At 48.0% G+C, this 19,671-nt stretch overlaps 2 protein-coding genes across 14 annotated transcripts in view; one reads left to right on the plus strand and one right to left on the minus strand.

Moving 5' to 3' along the window:
• ANO7 (anoctamin 7) overlaps nucleotides 1-14,721 on the plus strand; it is a 79,158-nt gene extending 64,437 nt beyond the window's left edge. For 3 of the 10 annotated variants that reach the window (XM_072618799.1, XM_072618800.1, XM_072618808.1), the window contains 4 exons: nucleotides 866-1,071; nucleotides 2,614-2,809; nucleotides 5,249-5,339; nucleotides 9,971-14,721. In XM_072618799.1, coding sequence (XP_072474900.1) covers nucleotides 866-1,071; nucleotides 2,614-2,809; nucleotides 5,249-5,339; nucleotides 9,971-10,229 — 752 coding nt within the window. In that variant the 3' untranslated portion in view covers nucleotides 10,230-14,721. Of the gene's footprint in view, nucleotides 1-865; nucleotides 1,072-2,613; nucleotides 2,810-5,248; nucleotides 5,340-5,587; nucleotides 5,708-9,066; nucleotides 9,356-9,375; nucleotides 9,588-9,970 lie in introns of those variants that run through there. The other 7 variants (XM_072618801.1, XM_072618802.1, XM_072618804.1 and 4 more) reach the window with 7 other exon arrangements.
• HDLBP (high density lipoprotein binding protein) overlaps nucleotides 12,300-19,671 on the minus strand; it is an 83,478-nt gene continuing 76,106 nt past the window's right edge. For all 4 annotated transcript variants that reach the window (XM_072618792.1, XM_072618791.1, XM_072618793.1 and 1 more), the window contains 5 exons: nucleotides 18,886-19,029; nucleotides 16,792-16,977; nucleotides 16,029-16,145; nucleotides 15,390-15,518; nucleotides 12,300-15,003 (listed from right to left, as the gene is read on the minus strand). In XM_072618792.1, coding sequence (XP_072474893.1) covers nucleotides 14,917-15,003; nucleotides 15,390-15,518; nucleotides 16,029-16,145; nucleotides 16,792-16,977; nucleotides 18,886-19,029 — 663 coding nt within the window. In that variant the 3' untranslated portion in view covers nucleotides 12,300-14,916. The remainder of the gene's footprint in view (nucleotides 15,004-15,389; nucleotides 15,519-16,028; nucleotides 16,146-16,791; nucleotides 16,978-18,885; nucleotides 19,030-19,671) is intronic.

Raw genomic sequence — 19,671 nt, forward strand, 5'->3', positions numbered from 1 at the left:
GCTGGGAGGTGGGGAAGTACTGGGAAAAATTGGCACTGGGTGTCCTGAACGTGATTTGAGGGACTTGTGGCAGAGTATTTTTCTTAGACCCAGAAAAAAATATTTGGGCATTGAGTGTATTAATCCTGTTATAAACAACACTGTCTTCCATGGCTATCTCCATTCCCAAGATCTTATCAAGATAGAGTAGGAATAAAAATTCAAAAAGCAGCTCAGAACCAGGGAGAAAACCCAAAGAAAGGACATGAGATAGAACAGTGGCTTCTTGAGGACACAAATCATTTTACATATGGCTTTGAATCCACAGCATCTGAGAGGTGCTTAATCAGTGTTACTGACTGAACGACTGACTCAGGGAAAGCCCCAGTGCTGGACAAAGGGCCCCAAACGCCAGTAGCCAGAGAGGTAAAAATTTTCAGTCTGGCAAAAGCATGGTAAAAATAGGAAGTCTGTGTGAGCCAACCTTGCCTTTGTCAATAAGGTTCCCATCACCCTTCCCCACTCATGCAGTGCATCCCCAGTGCTGAGCCCCTCAGTCAGAACTTAGGGAGACTCTTTGACCGCAGATGACCCCTACTCCAAACCCATCAGGGTTGTTGCTGTAACTTTAGTACCTGGCATATAGTACCCACAGGTCTAGCCTTCCAGAGCCCAAGGGCACCTTCACCTGTTGGGAGGCATCAGAAAAGGGTAACAGGGACAGGAAATACCCATCTTTGAAGACTTTTGCTTGCCTGGGTAGATGGTAGGGTACAGTGGAAGGCAGACTGGCTTTGGATCAGAGGACCAGGGCTTCAGAAGTGCCCCTGTAGTCGCAGGTGAGTTGCTAACCTCTCTGTCCTGATGACTTCCCTTGCCAATGCAGTGATACAGTTTGGATTCATCACCATTTTTGTGGCTGCCTGCCCTCTTGCACCACTGTTTGCCCTCCTCAATAATTGGCTCGAGATCCGCCTTGATGCCCACAAGTTCGTCTGCCAGTACCGGCGCCCTGTGGCAGAAAAAGCCCAGGGCATTGGCATCTGGTTTTGTCTCCTGCAGGCTATGACCCGTCTGGCTGTCTTGAGTAATGTGAGTAGCTTTGGGGTCCTGAAGATTGAGGGGAATGGCTCCAAGTACATACAGTAGAGAGATGAGGGGAAAGAGGAGGTTCCAGACCAGTTCTTGTGATGAGCTGTGACGGAAGTCAGGGAATGGATCCCCTAGAGGATGTGGAGAGTAGGAAAGGCAGAAGACTCTCACTGAGGGTGACTCTTCGGGTGAACCAGACAATTAACTCTGTACCCTGGGGCAACCAAGGGCCACTCATTGGCCAATAGGTTCACAAAGGGAGGTAGCCTCAGGACATCTTTGAATCTTGGAGGTAGAATCCTTTGAAAAGGAAGAACCTTCCATCTCGTGTGCTGTTCCTGGGCTCACTCTCCATGCTCCTGACCAGCTCTTTTCAGAACTAAATTAGGAACAACAATTTTGGTGAATTGGGGCCATATAAATGAAATTCCTTAAGCACTTTCCAGATGCCAGGCATTATTTTGCCTGTGCTAAGAGCTGAGGAACCAAAGATAAAAAGAGAGGGTCTGTGCCCTCCAGTAAGGGAAAATCTCACCCTATAGTGGAGATGCCCTTGCACCCTTGGCCCTCCACATGCTAGAGGTCTTCCACATGGACGGGACCCTTGGTGCCTCCAGACTGACACCCCCTCCTCTTCCAAAATGGTGCCCCTTAAGCCACCTTGTGAACACAGCAGGAGTATGCTGCAGCTTGCTGGCATCTGCCACCTGTCTCTCCTCACCCTCTTGATCTACCTTTGATAGATGACTATGTCTGGAGCTGGGCTGCCTCGTAGACTCTGTTCTCTCCCCACTCAATTCCAGCCTCCACTCAGCTGCCAAGGTGCTTTTCCTAAAGCTAAATCTGACCCTACTACTCCCTGGCACAAAAAAATCCAGAAGCCAAACTCCAAACCTCCAGGCTCAGATAAAATCCTTAGCTTAACATGTAAACCTCTTACCAACCTGGTCTCTTCCTGCCTCTTCCATCTTCTTACATTTTAGCCCCCTCTGTGGGGTCTATGATCCTGCTGTGCTGGCCAACAGAACATTTTATCTCCCCCTTACCACCCCTGGGCTTCCTTCAAAATTTAGCTCAAACAAATGCCACCCTCTTCCTGAAGTCTTTTTATCTCTGTATCTCTAGCATCTGGCACAGGGCCTGCTGAGGAGTAGGCACCAGATTAATGCTTTTAGAATTGAATTATCCAAGATCCCTGAGGAAGCGGAGAAGCAGGAGTGGCATTAGAACCAAGATCCTCCAGTTCCCACATCATACAGGTGCTGGCCCTTGAGTTTGATAAGACACTCAGGGTTCTGCTACCTTGAACAGTCTGAGGTAGATTGTAAATAAAATCCAAGGGGAGAAAAGTGAAAAGGGATCTCTGTGATCTAGTGCAGTCTGAGAGTGGAGCAATCAGCCTTGGATGTGTTACTCCCACCCATGGCTAGCTCATAGAACAGATGTGTGATAGCACCAGTATGGGTGAGGCCAACTTGTGGAGAAGGTGCAAGATGGAGATCGTTACACCTATTTCTCTTTGCCTTTGCCCTATGCTTGAAGGCAGGTGGGGAGATCTCAGTGACTGTCCTGAGATGCTGCTGCATTCCTTCCAGGCTCTTCTTATTGCCTTCACGTCTGACTTCCTGCAAAGGACCTATTACCAGCATGTCCATTCTTACGACCTCCATGGCTACATCAACTTTACCCTGGCATGGGCCCCTAAGGCTTTTGTCTCCAGATATAACCACACATGCAGGTGAGGCATCTTCACTGGAGAAGCAGCCTAGATATGATGGAAAAGGAGGGAAGGAGTTGGAGCAGAGAGAGGGGAGAGCCAAGATGAGCTAGACCACCTTGATTACTCCTTCCTCCTACTGGATTCAAGAAGTCACTCCTTGGACTTTGAAGGAGGTTCCCCTCTAAAACTGACTTTCACCTCCTCTATTTTTCTCTTGGACATAATGATTTATATATGTTGTCTCACTCCTTGAGGGTAGGGATTGTTTTTTGCACTGATCACAGTGTCAGTCACATTGCAAAGACATAACAAATTGTGAGTTGATTGGATTCCTCTAGATTTTGTTACCAGATGGAAAGCATGACGAGACAGACATGCCATTGGTCAATGTGGGTCAGCACCACCTTTTTCATTAGTCCAAACACAGAAGGTTCTAATGGTGGGAGGGATTTCCTGATACCCTCATGGCGGCTTCCATTCACTGAAACAGAACAATTCTAGTATCTCATACATGGTGACCACCACACTACTTTCTGCCCATCTGGCCACAGCTCGAATGCTGAGTTCTGTTTGGGGAACCACATTTTAGAAAGATAAAGAGAATTCATGACCCAAAAGGTTAAGAGCCCTGCTACCCTCCCATGTGAAGATTGCTGAGGTCAAATGTTAACAGTGGCAGGTTGAGTCAGAAAGGCCTGAATTCAAATCTTGTCTCAGACCCATACTAGGTATGGGTCGTAGGAAGGGATATAACTCTGGAAAACTCAGTTAACCATCCCCATCCTCAGATTCCTTACCTGTAAAATAAGGGGCACTGGACCTGGATTCAGGATGACTCATCTCCCTGAGTCCAAACCTTGTGTCAGACACTACCTAGTTGGTTAACCCTGGGTAAGTCACTTCACCCTGTTTGCCTCAGTTTCCTCATCTGTCAAATGAGCTGGAGAATGAAACAGCAAGCCTAAGTGTCTCTGCCAAGAAAACCCCAAGTAGGGTCACAGAGAGTTGATCAATTGGCTCAAAGATCCCTTTTAGATTTATGTCTGATAGCCTGCATTGAGGATGTTTGGTCCAAAGAAGACAAAATTTCAGGGATATGATAACAGTCCTCTACTCTCAAAAATTAAATCAGGTCAGGAAGTATTTATTAAACACCTACTGCATGCCAGGTGCTGTGCTGGGCAATGGGGACACAAAGAACGGCCCAAAGGGGATCCCTGCCCTCAGTGCTCATATTCGAATGGGGAGACCCTCTGCAAAGAACCATGTCCAAAAAGTCACCATGTAGGAGATCCTGGGATCGTTCTCTTTTGGCATGTATGGAAGCTGCAATAAGGGTATTGGGAAACCCTCCCTGCCATCAGAGCTGACCATGGTTAGAGCAGAATGGGGGTGGTTAGGTCCCCACTCAACGGAGGTCTTGGAGCAAAAGCTGGATGATACTATCTCATTGTGGTGGGGACCACGCGGGGCTGTGGGCTGGACCAGCTCTATCTCATACCCTCAGAGTCACTTAAAATCAGATAAAACCTGGCCCCTGGGCTTTCTTACACTTCAGGAGCTCCTCCAGAAAAGTAGTGATTGGCCTAACCCCAAGCCCTTCTGGAGTCCCCATGAGTGGAGGCAGACCTAGAGTACTCTGACCTGCCCAAATTAGTGTCTTAGCTCTCAAAATGGATTCAGATACCATCTAGTCTAAACTCTTCATCTAGCAGACAAGGAAGCTGAGGCCCAAAGAAGTTTAAGTGACATCCTCTAGGCCACATAGGTAGCATTATAAGTGGGATCCAAAGCCACCTCTACAGTCAGTTCCATTTTCCACTGTGCCACAAATTATTATAGCACTGGAACTTATTTTAAGTAAATTTTGAAATCTGATTCATTTGTCAATGAAGGGGTAGCAATATATACTGAAAACATCTCTGCCTTTGACCAAAGGTGGTCCCCAGTGGCTTCTTGGACTTTGGAAGATAGATGCTCTTATCAAGAAAGAAGCCTGGATGCACAGGAGTGGGGAGGGGGCAGGAAGGGATGTAGAACAGGGAGTAAAGGAGAGGAAGATGAAGAACCAAAACGGTTGACAGAATACAAGATGGGGTGTGGGGATCACCAGGGGGGAAGAAGACACTAACATAAGCCAAACTCCTCCATAAGGTTCTCATGGAGAAAAGAAGAAACCCAGAGCCCCAAGCTAGTGGGAGCCCCCTTCTCCCCCTGGCCCTGACCATGGATGTGAATCAAATCTACACACCTTTCCACCGTGAAACTACAGGGAGTTTACTTCACACCTGCCCCAGGTGCAGCTAATCTTGGCCAGAATTGGGGAAATTGCCCATATTTGGCTCCCTCATCCTCACTGTTCCTTTTCTTTGCTTTTTTATATCAAACAAGATAAGGAACGGAAAACGTTTCATGAGCCTCCAAGGATCCTAAATCATCGCTGCCATTTGTTTTTAGGTATCAAGCTTTCAGAAAAGAAGATGGCCAGCATTCCTTTACTTTCTGGAACCTTCTGGCAATCCGTTTGGCTTTCATCATTGTGTTCGAGGTACCACCTGTAATCTGCTGTTAGCCTTGGCCGTTGGGGTCTTTCCTGCCTTGGTTCCTCCCTGGGCATCCAGCCACTGTCTCTCAGACCAAGCCCTGCTGCCCCTAGAGCTCATGGAGTGAGGTCTTCCTCCTGCCCCTGCCATGTGGACCTGGGAGGGGGGGGAAAGGAGCCCTTTTTCTCCACCTCCATCCTTTGACCCTCCTCAGCCTGGCCTCCTCACTTCCAACCTGTGCTCTGCCCATTAGCACGTCATCTTCTCCGTGGCCTGGCTGATTGATGTTCTCGTGCCTGACATCCCAGAATCAGTGGAAATCAAAGTAAAGCAGGAATACTACCTGGCCAAGGAAGCCTTGGCTGACCACAAGGTGACTCTGGGACCAAACCCTTCCCTGGCAGCATCCCTCAGTCCTGTGGTGCTCCTGGTGTAGACATGGCAGAGGAGGGCATCTTCTGTGGCATCTTGCAGAGACTGTGGTGCTTTCCCTGATCACCCTTCCCTCTCCCAGGGAGAAAAGTGGCAGCTAAAACCTTCATGCAGAGGGTAGAGAGCCCTGGGTTTGAATCTTGCTCAGGCACCTCCTAGCCATGTTAACGTGGGGCAGGTTTCACTTCACTTTAGCCCGTGTTTAAATGTGTGGGACTATAAGGTCCCTTTGAGATCTCCCTCTGCAATCTTCCTCCCCCTCTCACCCACAAGAGCACAGGGCAGTCCGGCAATCAGGCCTGCTCAGGCCAGCTCCCTTCCCCACCTTGAGGGCGCCTTCTGGCTGATGCCGCACTCTTCATCAGCAAGCATAGCTGGCAGACCCACCGCTCTAAGCTTTGCAGAGTTTTCTTCCTTATATTCTCTCATCTGATCCTTAACATGAAAAAAAGCTTTCATTTCTGGATGAATTTTCATGGGGCGTGGGGTGGGGGGGAACACATGACTTCTGGGATAAAAAAGGACCTGTATACATTCAGAACTTAAAGTTTGAACCACCCCAAAGCATAAGGAGAGGCAAGCAAAAGCTCAGCTTTTATCAGCACACACTGGCATCCAAAGGAGAGAAGGGCTCATTTGTTTCTTCCACATGCCTTTGGGAGAGAGAAGAGTCTGGTGACCATTTTATTCCCACTTCACAGATAGGGAAGAAAAGTCAGAGATTACTCCAAGTCCTAGTTAGTGGGTTTCCATGAGGGTTTTGGAGTCAGAGGACCCTGAGGCTCACTCTCGCCACTCACTTTCCTGAACCTGTTTCACCACCCCCTCCCCCGCCCCCAGTAAAGTGAGGGAATTGGTCTTGGCCTCTGAGGTGCCTTCTAGGTCTCAATGGATGACCTCATAACTGTTCTCTGTATCAGAGCTAGGATCTAGACTACCAGCGCCTAGACTGTTGTTAGCCAGCCATTTCCACTGAGCCACACACAAAAACTTAGTGAAAAAGAGGAAGGAAACCCCAGGACATTCTAAGACACTGAGGGCTTCTAACTGACCTGTGGTTTGTAGATTCAGTTTTCTTCCTCAGACCCTTTTTATTTTTAATTGGGACATTTGTCCTTTTCCAATCTTATGGAAGCTCTCATGTTCTCCACAACTTTTCAACCACCACCCATGGTATCTCAGCAATCAGAGGCAGCTGGCTTAGAATGTTGAACTCGGAATTGGGAAGACCCAAGATCAAATCCAGCTTTATGACTCCAGGCAAACCACACAACTTGCCTGTCTCAGAATCCTCATCTGTAAAATAAGGCTGTTACTAGCATCTACCTCCCAGGGTTGTCATGAGGATCGAATGAGATATTTATAAAATGCTTTGCAAATCTTACAGCACTCTAGAAATGCCTGCTGCTATTATTTTGGTACCCTGAGAGGGTGTTTATGGAGGCTGGCTGACTTCAGCCCATCAGGGCAATATGGTGATCTTTACTGTCCCCTTCTTTTCTTGGGACAAGCACTTCTCTGTACAGGCAGAGAAAAGAGAAAGAAAATCACTGAGCTGTTCAGTCTTTACTTCACCGGAATGGCCCAACCCATTCCAAGCAAACTATCTCCTCTTTCTCCAACAGTAATAAAAAAACACTCCAATTTTTCTTTCTCTTCAGAATTTAATTCTTGAGCACCTCCCACCTTTCCTTGGCCAATTCTCCTGTAGAATTTTAGTCCACAGGATGCTACCTAGTCTTTCTCTTGAGCCTTTTGAAATCTAAAATCCAGGGTGCTAGTTAGACCCTATGTACCTAAATTTCCTCTCTTACAAACTCTAAGAAATGGTCACTCCCCAAGAAACCTGCCATCATTTCTTTGCCAGGAGTCACTTCCTCCACTTAATGAGAGTCAAACCCCCTGTGGGCCCTTTTACTTTTTGAAGGATGAGATTATGATTAAGGAAAGTCAAGAAGCTACTAACTGCTCTGTATAGAGAATACATTCCAGCAGATGTCTGGGTGACTGAACCCCACCATGTTACTATAGCATGAATAATTGTCTGGTTAATTGAAGTCCCCCATCCCTACTAAAACATGCCTCCCAAACTCCTCATCTATTTCTTCTCTCTGTCCAAGTGGTCTGTAGTTTCTTTTAAATGAGGTATGCCCATCCAAAGCTGTGTTCCAGTCCTGGGTTTCATTCCCCCAAGTCTTCTTGATAAACCCGAAGTCAAATGTCCTTCCTTGACTTAGGACCTCAGTTGACTGCCTAAATGTTGGGCATTTTCACAGACATTTGAGGCCAGGGTTTAACAGGATCCCCTCTTTGGTTTTGTCTCCCATGAACATCTGGGTGTCCTGGCTGCCATTCTCACTTCATATAGCTGTCCTTCATGGGATCTACCTTGGGGAATACACACAAGCAAGTTCCCCATTTTTCCTGATCCTTTCAGCTTAAAGACCTTTTCATTAGATTTGCCAGACAGACAGCAAATAGCAGGTATTAGCTAAATCTAAGAATGGGGCTTTGGAAGAGCAGGTCTCATCACCAGCCTTTGCTAGGTGAACTCCATCCCTGGTCAGCAACCTGTCATCCCTGTATTTCAGGCTGTGGTCCCAAAATTGAAATCCCACTGTCTGATACTACCTTAACTAGCTGTTCATCCACATCCCTTGTTTTCAAAGGATGGTAAGCAAAAGAAGGGTGAAGGAGGAGAAGGAATAAGCATTTATTAAGAACCACTATGTGCTAGGCTCTGTGTTAAATGCTTTGCAAATATCTCACTTGAAAACACAACCCAGGTCTTCATGGTCTTTAGCTTGTTGTCCAAGACTTCACTGGCTTCAGCCGTAGTTTTCAGGTTCTGGGATGTATCATTTGGCCCATGTGCCAATCACCAGAAGTGGGAAGATGTCATCCCTTTTGATGAGTTCTGGGAGGTTCTGGGAGGTCTTCCACTCATGGCCCAGGAACAAAACAACAGCTGCACCTACTATTAATTACTCCTAACCTCTTCTGTTCCTTACTGGATGACCTCTCACCCAAGAGTTGTTCAGGTTCTACAGTACAACTCTTGGAACAAGGAGCCGCCATTTTGTCCTTGGGGCAGTCCTTCCTTTTCAGAAAGTACCACCTACCCTTTCTTCTCTTGTAAACCTTCTTCCCCTCTCCCCCCTCCTCAGCCTCAGGTCCCCTCTTTTCTCTGGTGGAAGTCTCACCTCTGTTCCTACTGGGAACATTCAGCTGTCTCTGATCACTTGGAATGTGGAGCCATTTCTTGACTCTATATTCTTACCCTTCATCCTTCTCTTCCAGCCTATATTTGGAACATCGACAAGTCACACAGCTGTGGGAGAAATACAACTAATGTGGTTGATGCAAGTCGCTGCACGTCACACCTACCTAGCACGCTAGCTGGGATTTGTTTTTAAAGAAGTGTCCCCTTCAAATTCTGGGTCACTTATACAACCTCCCCTTCCATCACGCACCAACCTACCTGTTGCAACAACTTGTCTCACTGCCCCCTCACTTGGATCAGTTTGCATAACTTTCCAATTATCCCTTAACTCCCTAATTACTCACTAATCTATTACTTTTTTCTAACCCTCAATTCTGCTCCTTCAGCTTTTCATCAAGAATTAGAGCCTGCGCCCACACCAACAGCTGCACCCACAGAGGACCATCTCCACAATTTTTCCCAAATCCAGGCTCTGACCTTTACTAGTCCAAACCTCTCCAAGCTGGAAGGAGACAGATGAGGAAACAGACTCAGACTACACGCACCTTTGTAAATCCTCTCCATCTAGTCATAAAGGCAAAGAGCCTTCTCTAACAGAGCTACAAATCTCTTAACCATAAATCTGTTTCTTCACTTATAAAATAAGGGTACTGAACTAGGGTTTGCTCCTCTGGCCCATACGACACAGATCAAACATTCGTATTCCTTCCTCTCCTCCCTGGGGAAGGTGCTAATGCAACCCCAAAGGATTCAAGCAATCAAACTCTAAGTGTACCCAAGCTGGGAGCACAAAAATGTGGCTGACTGTGGCTCCTCTAAGTAAAGGTGGCTGAGGGCAAAAAAATTACGTTGAAAAGTATCTACCTCATTCCCTCACCAAAAAAACAAACCCGTAACGTTTCAGTGTTAGTATTATTTTAGTAAGTCAATATAGGCTAAAGAGGTTTTTTCCTTTCTCCTTTGACCCCTTCCTTGAGCCAGATTTTCTTTGGGACAAATGAGGCCAAAGACCAAGAAATTAAATTGGGATTTGAAGATCAGGAAGGCTAGTGCCCATTCAACAAGCAAAAATGGCGTCCAGGAGCCTTGCATGCCCGCAGCAAAGCACCCAGGAGAAGAGGAGCTTGACCTGGAAACAAAACACAGTCCCCAGGACATTGTTCCTAACTTGATATCAAGGATCCAGGTCACCAAACAGGACGTGGCCAGTCAAGGTGTGATGCAGCATGGCGAGCTCTAACACTTGGAGGCTGCCATTGCTTGCAGTGTCCAGGCACTGCCCACGTGGGGACAAGATGGTTGGAGGGTTCAGGGCAGAAACTGTTGCACACTAGTTCCCCCTTCTCCCAAAGTGCATGCTCTACTAATGACCAGTCCCCTCTCCTCTTCAAAGCTCCGGATGGCCAACCAGAGTAGCAGAGGGGCTCTCAAAGAGGCACAGAGCCACAAGGAGACACACCTGCAGGACTGAACCACAGGACTGGTACCACAATTCCATCCTGAAATGCAAAAAAACCAGTCTCTGCACGGAAAAACTCAGGCCTCCTGAGCATCATGGGAAGAAACAGCAGCAACAAGTGCAGCATATGGAAGCCTCATCCAAATCTCAATTGCCCCTTAGTGTTAGATAACCCACTAAGGTCACTACTACTGGGGTTAAGTCTCAGCCCCTCGGCTCCTGTTGGACAGCAGTCTAGATGGGACACTTGTTAAGAAACAAGGAGGCCCTAGAGAGCAGACCCTAACCTTCCATTAACAATGGATGCTCAGTCACTGTGACTCAGAACAGATGATCTGAAACCCATGTTCCTGCCTATGTCTTTTCAAGTAGACAATGAAACTCAAAAACTTTTTTTTTCTCAAATCAATTCTAGGGAAAAACAAAAACAGGCTGCTAGGGTTTTCTAAGCAGGGTAAGGGGTTGTTTTTAAACATATTTTGGGCAGACTTAAAACAAATTTCAAATAAATGATCAAGATCCCCAACCAATGGTCTCAGGTTCCTGTGGCCCCTTAGAGTAATGAATCCTGGGGGCCATGGGCCAGGAACGGCACACATGACCCAGGTTAAAGCAAACAGCCAGACACCACAGGGCCTGCCTTGAGAAGACCCAGGCCTTCCCCTGATGTGGATTTTAAGATTCTAGGTAACAAGTGGCACTTGTACACAACTCACTTTCTGCAGTCCCTCATTCCTTCCAGAAAGCCTTGATCAAGGGAATCACACCATTTTACAGATGAGGAAAATTAGGCTCCTGATTTGCCCTGAGGGCTGCAGAGCTAGCCTGGATTAACCCAGCTCTCTGCAGACTCCTCCCACCATCACCTTTCTACAATAAGCACACTTCGGTCCAGATTTCAGACATTTTTCTCACTGACAAAGGGTTCTAGAGGAAAAAAATTGGAAGACAGGCTTTACCACCTATTGACTCCCAAATTAGTCAGTACATTTTAGAACTATATCACATCGAAAATAAGTGAGCATGGAGCCAAGAAGGCAAGAGACTCAGGCTTAAGTCTTGCCTTCACACAAAAACGGCTGTGTGATCTCTCATGTCCTGGCTCTGAGTTAGTGATGACGTGTAGTAGAAGGATCCTCAGGAGGCTCCATCTACAACAAAAATCACAGGTCCAGAGCCCAGTCACCCCCAAATAAATAAACATGTCCTCCCAACTCCCTGGAGTGCTGAGCTCAAAGGAAGCACTCAGACCTGCTTTTCCACATATCTTTCCCAAGGTAAGGATAGACTTTTACTCAAGTCTTTGATGGGGTCATTACCGGCGTTTGTCATGGACTTCCCCATGCAGTCTAGGGAAGCTGATGAACCCTTTCTCAGAATATTTTTAAATGTGTAAAATACATAAGATTACAAAGGAAATCAATTACATCAAAAGTCAATTTAAAAAACATACTCACAGACCCAGGTTAATTACCCCTGAAAATGTAATGAATGAAATAGAATGGCTACCATGAATATAATGCTTCCTATGTGCTTTATGATAGTCTCACTTGGGCCTCACAACCACTCTGGAAAGGGAGTGCTGTTATTATTCCCATTTTACAGACAAGGAAACTGAGGCAAACAGTTTAAATGATTTGGGAGGCTGGATTTAAACTCAGGTCTTCCTGACTCCAGTTACCCCTTCTTTATAATCCCTTAAGTCGGTCACAGTAGGTACCATGACTAATATTTACACGGAACTTTGAATGCATTTTCTAATAGTTTAAGAAATATGTCCCAGACCTTTCCCTCCCTTCCCCTACCCCAAGCAGGTTAAAAAAAAAAAAAACCATCTCTAGCACACTAAAAAATGTTTCAGGTTTTATTTCAGAATTTATAAAATTCCAGTGTCATCCATATTCATGAGCCTTTTTACACGTTTGCATATAATCTCCAAATTCCAAAGTTAAGGCCAAGGGATCGTTGCCATGGAAACATAGGATATGGAAGACATTAAAAAACAAGAAATGGGACAGACAATGTCCCTCCCCCTGCCCAGGATGCGTTTACTGCACATGGGGAACAGTGAGGAGACAAAGTACCAGGTACAATCATTTTATGACCTTTATTTTTAAAAGGGTGGGGAGAGGGTGAGCCCCAAGAATTTGAAAGGGGCTTACAAATACACTGCTAGGAATCAAACTTGCATCTAAGACATTTAGCAGTTAATGGAGATGTGCAAAAGGTTTGCAAGAGTATTTTGTTTACTTGGGGAGGAGAGGGCAATGGTTGTGGACAATGGACCATGACAAGAATCGAGGGGGGATGGGGTGCGGAGGACTGAGGGAAGGTTTTGGAACACTTGTAGATGGAAGAGAAGGGTGAAAACGAGGGCAATGGACCCCCTCTGCCCCCTGGCAATCTTTAGAGACACAGGGACAGCTGCCCCTTACACTAAGCTCCATCTTCAGCTGGGGATCCTCATCTCACTCATCCCAATTCATCATTCCTACCAATAAGCACGCTCATGCCGGCTTGTAACCAATGGGAACTCTGTCAGATCAACTTGTAGCTAAAGGCAATTAGGAAACTATTGGGAGGAATCTAAGCAGAGGGGATGACTAAGCAAGCTTCTGCCACTACTGCGCAAGTGTTTGCAGCAAGAAGCTGGGAAGGTCCTGGGAAAGAGAAGCTTGTCACTGATCCCAGTGGCTCTCCTAGACCCAGGCCTCCAGGTATCTAGCATGGGAGCAGCAGCTCAAAGCTGAGGTCAGACAGAGGCAGAGGAGAACCAAGGCCTACTAGACTCCTCCTCCCCCACAAAGGTGCTGGAAGAGCAGACCCATTATAGGGAAGGGCTTGGTGAGGAAGGCAGAGGAAAGCCACTCCCTCTGCCAAGGCTGGGAGGTCAAGGGACAGAAGACAGGCTTAGCCACCAGACACCCAGAGAGTTGCACAATGAGCCTTTGAAGAAAGGAAAATTCTCTCTGGAGCAAGGGATCTCAGCACCCATTCCTCGTGATCCCCATTCTGCCTCACCTCTCTGGTCCAAGGGGAGCTAATTCATAGCTTCAGTATCCCACCCCACCTCCCACCGGAAGAGGTCCAGAGAACTACTTGTGACCCACTGCACCCTCTGCATCAAGCCACCTGAAAAGAATCCAAGAATGGCCCCAGATGCCACCTCTCACAGGCTGCTGGGCCTCCCCACCACCAAAAGGCCCCTAAGAGACCACAAGCGCTCGGGGGTCCAGGGAAGGGACTGTTCATCTTCTACTGTGGGGAGTAGAGCATTCATTCTCGAATGCCACGGCCAACAAAAAGAATTACAAACTTAAGAGTCTAAATCAAGAGACCAGGTGCAGGAGACCACTACCACACCAGCTTCTGAGGTAGAAAGAAGGCAATTGTAAATAGTGTTGGTTTTGTTTTGGGGAGGGGGGTGGGAATTAGAGGAGGTGAAGAGGGAAGAAAGAAAAAGAATCAAGGCGGTCTTCGTCCAGGCTGTCCAAACTTGGCCCCTCCCCCTCCTCTAGCTCCCTCCCCGTGCTGTGTCCTCAGGTGGATGTACCGTCCACAAAGCAAGGTCTATCGTGGTAATACTGTCATTAAGATGGGCTGACTTTGGAAAGGAAAAACAAAGGGAAAAGGACCACGGTTTGTCTTATGTGGATTTTCCATCCCAAGGAGGCCGCTATCTTGGTTGTGCACCTGTGGGGTCTGGGTGGTCTCAGACCAGCCATAGGCAGATGGACCCTTGGCAAGGACCACATTAGGCTATCCCCGGTGCCTCCCTGCTCCCTTCCACCATTACTGCTAGTCTCTTTGGATCTGCAAAACCCTACTCCCTGTTCTACATCTTGTGCTAAGTGGCCTTTGGGGCAGATGGCGAAAAGCAGACTGCGCTCTACGAAAGGAAGGCCTGGGATAAAACCACCACCAAAAAACAAACCCAAGAGTGGAAGGGCTAGGGAAAGCAAGAGGGCAAACATTTTGGCTTTTATAAAGTCAAGGAAATTTATTTCCTGAGGTCATGACACAGGAAGTAGACTCCTCGCCACAGTTGGGGAGATCTCATAATGAAGGTTAGAGTGCTTAATGACATGCTGAGTGGACCATGAAGCTTAGAAAGTCTCAATTACTTTATTATGAAGCATTTCACTTGTGTTTTTAGTGTTTAAAACAGTGGAAAGCCTGTCCCAGAGTGGAGATGTCAATGAACAGATCCTGAGCGCAAACTGGACACTAAATAAGGCCACGAGTCATCGAGGCCAGCACGCAGGACCCAGCACTCCAGGCTTCACTAGGAGACCTCTTTGGGGTGGAGGCGGGGGGAAGGGGCCTGGGGGCAGAGGCTAGGGGGGAATGGGGAGGGCAGGGGACACACAATTTACAGAGGATCCAGCCGCTGGGTCAGATTAAGACACAGTATTCATGGTGGGGTAGTTTCAGGTTGGCAGCTGGAGAGGTTTCTCCGTTCTGATCATTACCGTTTGGGGCCCCAAGGGAGAGTCTTAGGGGCGACCTGGGCCCCAAAGCTCGGAAAGTCCTCAGAGCTGCTCATATCAGGAGCCTATGGAGAAAACAACGGGACAAACTTAAATCACGGAGCATTCACAGTCACTGCTCACACAGCAGGGTTTCCAAAAGTCACCTGACGATCCCCGGAGAAAGGAAATGACCCACTTCCACTCAAAAGAAGTAGCGGCATAGGAATGAGAAAGCCCTGTAATGGGGCCGTCAGGGAGCAAAGCCCATGCCACCCTCAAAACTTCCTCCTCATAGCCCAGACCTGGCACCACAATGAGTCCCACACGGAAAGGTGATCCTGAGCAAAGACCCCCAAAGCCCGAATGGGACCAAAGCCCTGGTCAGCAAGGCCAGGCTGCATATGGTTCGGGGGCTGCTGCCTGGGCTGGCCTGAGAGGGAGCTGGGAAGAGAAGTGCAGAGGTGCTTACCTTCTCACTGCTGCCTGCTGCCCAGGGGGCATCCCTCACCACAAAGCCCTTGGATGGTGCCTTGGCCTCTTCATGGGCAGGGGGCTTCATATACGCCTGCAGAGCCTCAGAATCCACCACATCAGCCAGCTGCCGGGCCAGCAGAAAAGGAAATTCCAGAAAGGAAAGTCAAAAGCTGCATCTGGGACCCACACCAGGTAGCCCTGTTGCCGTGGATGGTCTCTGGAACTTCCTCCCTCCCATACCTTCCAGGTCTTAGGCCTGCTCTAGCTAGCAGAGATGAACAACTTCTACACGCACACACGTGTGATAGAACACAACACAAATCTTCTCACGATTATTACCATGTCCTCATGAGGACCAGAGTCTGGCTGGTGTTTAGTGTCTGTTGGCACCATTTGCAGCAGGACCACCCCAGATGCACATTGACCCAAAACACCACCCAGGTGCGTTGTGATCCTTGGCACTCAGTCATGATCCTTGCAGCTGACACTTAGCCTTTCATCTCACTGGATGATCACAATGTGCCTTGAGAAAAGCGATATAAGGCATAATGCCCAGTTTACAGACAATGGAAACTGAGGCACCTGGGCCAAAACCCTAGTGATCTGTCAGACCCTTCCTGCCACAGACACTCACGTATTCCTCCTCCAGATTGAGAATGTGATCAATGGCTTCCTCCACATTATCAGGAAGTCCAGTCACAGTCACACAGTTAGGGTCAGGGGCTCCGCTCTGCGGGAAACGGATGTCTACCTGCAAGAGACACACAGCTAAGCACAAAGCATTGACCTCACTCTGCTGGGACACCTGATAATTCCAGTGCCCCCAAGCTCCAGGTTTAACCTTGGTATCTTGAGGAAAGTTTCCACAATCATTCCAATGAAAAATCAATCACATGGGTAAGACAATTTCTTCTCAGGGAAGGAACAGGTGTTTCCCATTTGTCAGCCAGTCCCTAGTTCCGTCCTGTCCTGTCCCATCCTATCTCCCCACCTCCAGCACGCTAAAAGGCACCTGAAGATGGGGCACACAGCACAACCCAGCCCTCTCTTCTGAGCCACGCCTCCAGTGCAGCCAACACTGGTCACAGTAACTACATCTTTAAACATAAAAGAATGACACAACCACAAATAGGTCTGGCCTAATGTGGGTGGTGCACATCCTCAAGATCTGGCTCAGGATCACAAGGGAAGGGCTCAAAAGCAGATTCATGAGAAGGGGGAGTTTTAGGCAGAAGCAGCAGGCCTGGAAGGCAGACAGGGCCACCTGCAATCTCAGGGCCGCCGAGCATGTGCAGTCATGCAGCCAAACCAAAACCCAGTGAGCAGCAAAGCACTTGGAGATGTGATGGGAAGGGAGGGAGCCCATCCAAGCCGCCCCACCCCCACAGCGAACTCACTTTGAATTCATCCATGATTTTGCGGATGGCCTTGCCTCGGGCTCCAATGATGCGGGCATGGACGCGGTGGTCCAGTGAGACATCTTCCGAGACCATCTGCTCCAGTTCTCCGACGATCTTCATGATGGCATCACGAGCAGCTTCTGTATTCTTTTCATACCCTGTGATAGTAATTTGGTCCTGTGCCTTGAAAGAGGATGGAAATACCAACATGAGAAGGGTTGTCTTAGGAGGCCCCTAGAGAGGAGAAACATCCCTTTCAAGCAAACTGACACAGATCTGCTGAATGTCCACCATGTGCTCGCCAAAGCAGAGATCAGTTTCATAAAAGGTGGCCCAGTATCCCAAATGATTACATTCTAACTGCTCCAACGGGACATTCTGAGTAAGGAGCAGTTAGCATGGACCAGGGTGGTCAGCATGGGCCCAAGCACCTACTAGAGCAGCACAGCATGGCAGGCTGCGCCAGACAGAGGGGGCCTTCTACAATAGGTACAATTCAATTAGCAGAGACAAATAATGCAGGCGGTAGAACAAGCAAGGTGACTGGTAAGCTGGAGCAGGCAACGTCTACCAGGGAGTTCTGGGGAATCAAGGTTATGAAGGGCCAGAGAAACTCAACACAGAAGCTTGGTCTTGCAAGTAATGGGCAACAGGAAGGCAGCCCCCTGAGTCCTGAGCATGGGAGTAACAGGATGGAAATGTGGCTCCAGGAAGATGATTCTGATGGATGTAGCCAGAATGGGGGGGAGGGGAGGGGTGGGGTTTCCCAGCAGGGAAACCAGCCAGAAGGCAGCTGTGGGGAGACATTTCAAGGCAAACAGAGGGAGCCCTCAGGCAGCTCCTCAGAGTGGGGCAGGGAGACCTGGAGTCTGGCGTGAACGCAAGACACCCATGCGGAGCAGGGCAATCAGGTAAGGGGACATGGGTAAACAGTCCAAACGGCAGCTGTCCACACAAGGAGCCCACAATCTGGACCAAGTCACATGGCTCAACCCTCATGTTAGGAAATGGGAGGAAAAGCCCCCAGCAAAGAGCAAGACAGCAGTCAGAAGACAAGGAGGTCAGCTCGGGCCAGAGCAGTCATTGGAGCAGTATGGTGACCCGACTTAGGGCACAGGAAGAGAAGACCATCAGGGAGAGGCAGGCCTCTCCTGACCTTCAGTGTGACCAGGCTGCCAGTCAGACCTTGGCAGGTCTCTGGAAGAAGCCCTTGGACAGCCAAGGTAGACGCTGCCCAAGAGATCTCCCATGAAGGGAGCCACACAGATAACTCAGCAACTATTGGGGAGAAGAGAGTGAGTTAATGAGCACTGATTAAGCACCTATGGTATGTTACAACCTAATGGGGGGAGACAGCATGCAAATTATGTGAGAGTAAATGGAAGGTAAGCTCAGAGGGACGGTATGGTGAAAGGCTTGTGGAAAAAATGGGATTGTAATGGAGACATGAAGGAAGGCAGGAGACTGAGATGAGGAGGGAGAATTTCAGGATGAGGGACTGCCAGTGCAAATACACAGAACTGAGGGGGAACATCCTGTATTAGGAAGAGCCAATGTCACTGAGGAGGGCACCATGTTAGCAAGGACACAGTCCTGAAGGTAACAATAGTTGCAACTGGGGTCTGTGAAATATGTATGTGTGGGGAGTGTGAGAGTGAGAGACAAAGTCAGGGGGGGATGGGCGGGAAAGATCCATCTGACACCCAAAGAGCCAGGAATGGGCAAAGACTGGAGGCAGGGAGACCAGCCAGAAGGCCACTGCCCAAGGTAGGGGGCTCTAACTCCCCATCCCCAGAAAAGGCACTATTCCACAGGCCCCAGGGAAGACATAGCAGCTGTGATATGCTGTCAAAGGGCTACACTATCAAATGGCCCTAAACATCCCACCTGCCCTGCTGGTGTTGGAACAGCAGCCCTACTCTCAACAAGCAGGGGAAGTTGGGAAGGCAGTGTCTGTCTGTCTGTCTGACCCTCCCTCCCTCTCCTCTCTCTCAGAAGGGCAGTAGCACTGCTCTGACCCACTCCCACAACAGGACCACGGCCAGCAGACAGGCCCTGGATCCAGGCATCAGCTCGACTGCTCTAGCTCACCTGGTTTTCATCATCCTTGTCAGGAAACTGGATGTTTACTTCATGTTCCATACGGATTTGGGTGATCACTGCCCCCTTTCTCCCAATAATTTTAGGGTGATATTTGGGATCTACAGTAACATTCAGCTTAAAGCTTCTCAAAGCCTGCAATGGAGACAACCAAGTATGAGAATGAGTAGAAAATGCAGACCCAACCAAAGCCCTGTAAGAAAGATGCCCACTTTTCTCTGTCCTTTCCTCACCCATCAGAGTGAAGACGGCCTTCTCAAAATCTTTTTAGCTTTTTTAAAAAAATTACATTATTTTATTTGTTTTCAGTGTTCTACAAATCACTTCCATATACCTTAGATATTTTTCCCCCTCCTTCCCACTCCCTCCCTGAGACGGCGTACCATCTTATATAAGTTCTACATTTACATTCCTATTAAACACATTTTCACTTTAGTCATGTTGCATAGAAGAATTAAAATGAATGGGAGAAACCATAAAACAAAACGTAATACAAAAGAAAATGGTCTGCTTCATTCTGCAGTCCAGTTCCACAGTTCTTTCTCTGGATGTGGAAGGTGTTTTGCCTCAAGAGTTCATTGGGAATTTTTTAAGTCCTTGAATTGCAATGAAGTAGTCTACCAGAAAAATTCCTCACGCACTATGGTTGTTGATGTGTACAAAGTTCTCCTGGTTCTGCTCCTTTCACTCAGCCCTTCTCAAAATCTTAAAACGCCTGAGAGGAGTGGTGAGTCTCATAACCCTAATCGGAACCCATCTCATGCCAGCCATTTAAAG

This window comes from Notamacropus eugenii, chromosome 6 (genome assembly GCF_028372415.1).
Source record: "Notamacropus eugenii isolate mMacEug1 chromosome 6, mMacEug1.pri_v2, whole genome shotgun sequence".
NCBI classification, from domain to species: Eukaryota; Metazoa; Chordata; class Mammalia; order Diprotodontia; family Macropodidae; genus Notamacropus; species Notamacropus eugenii.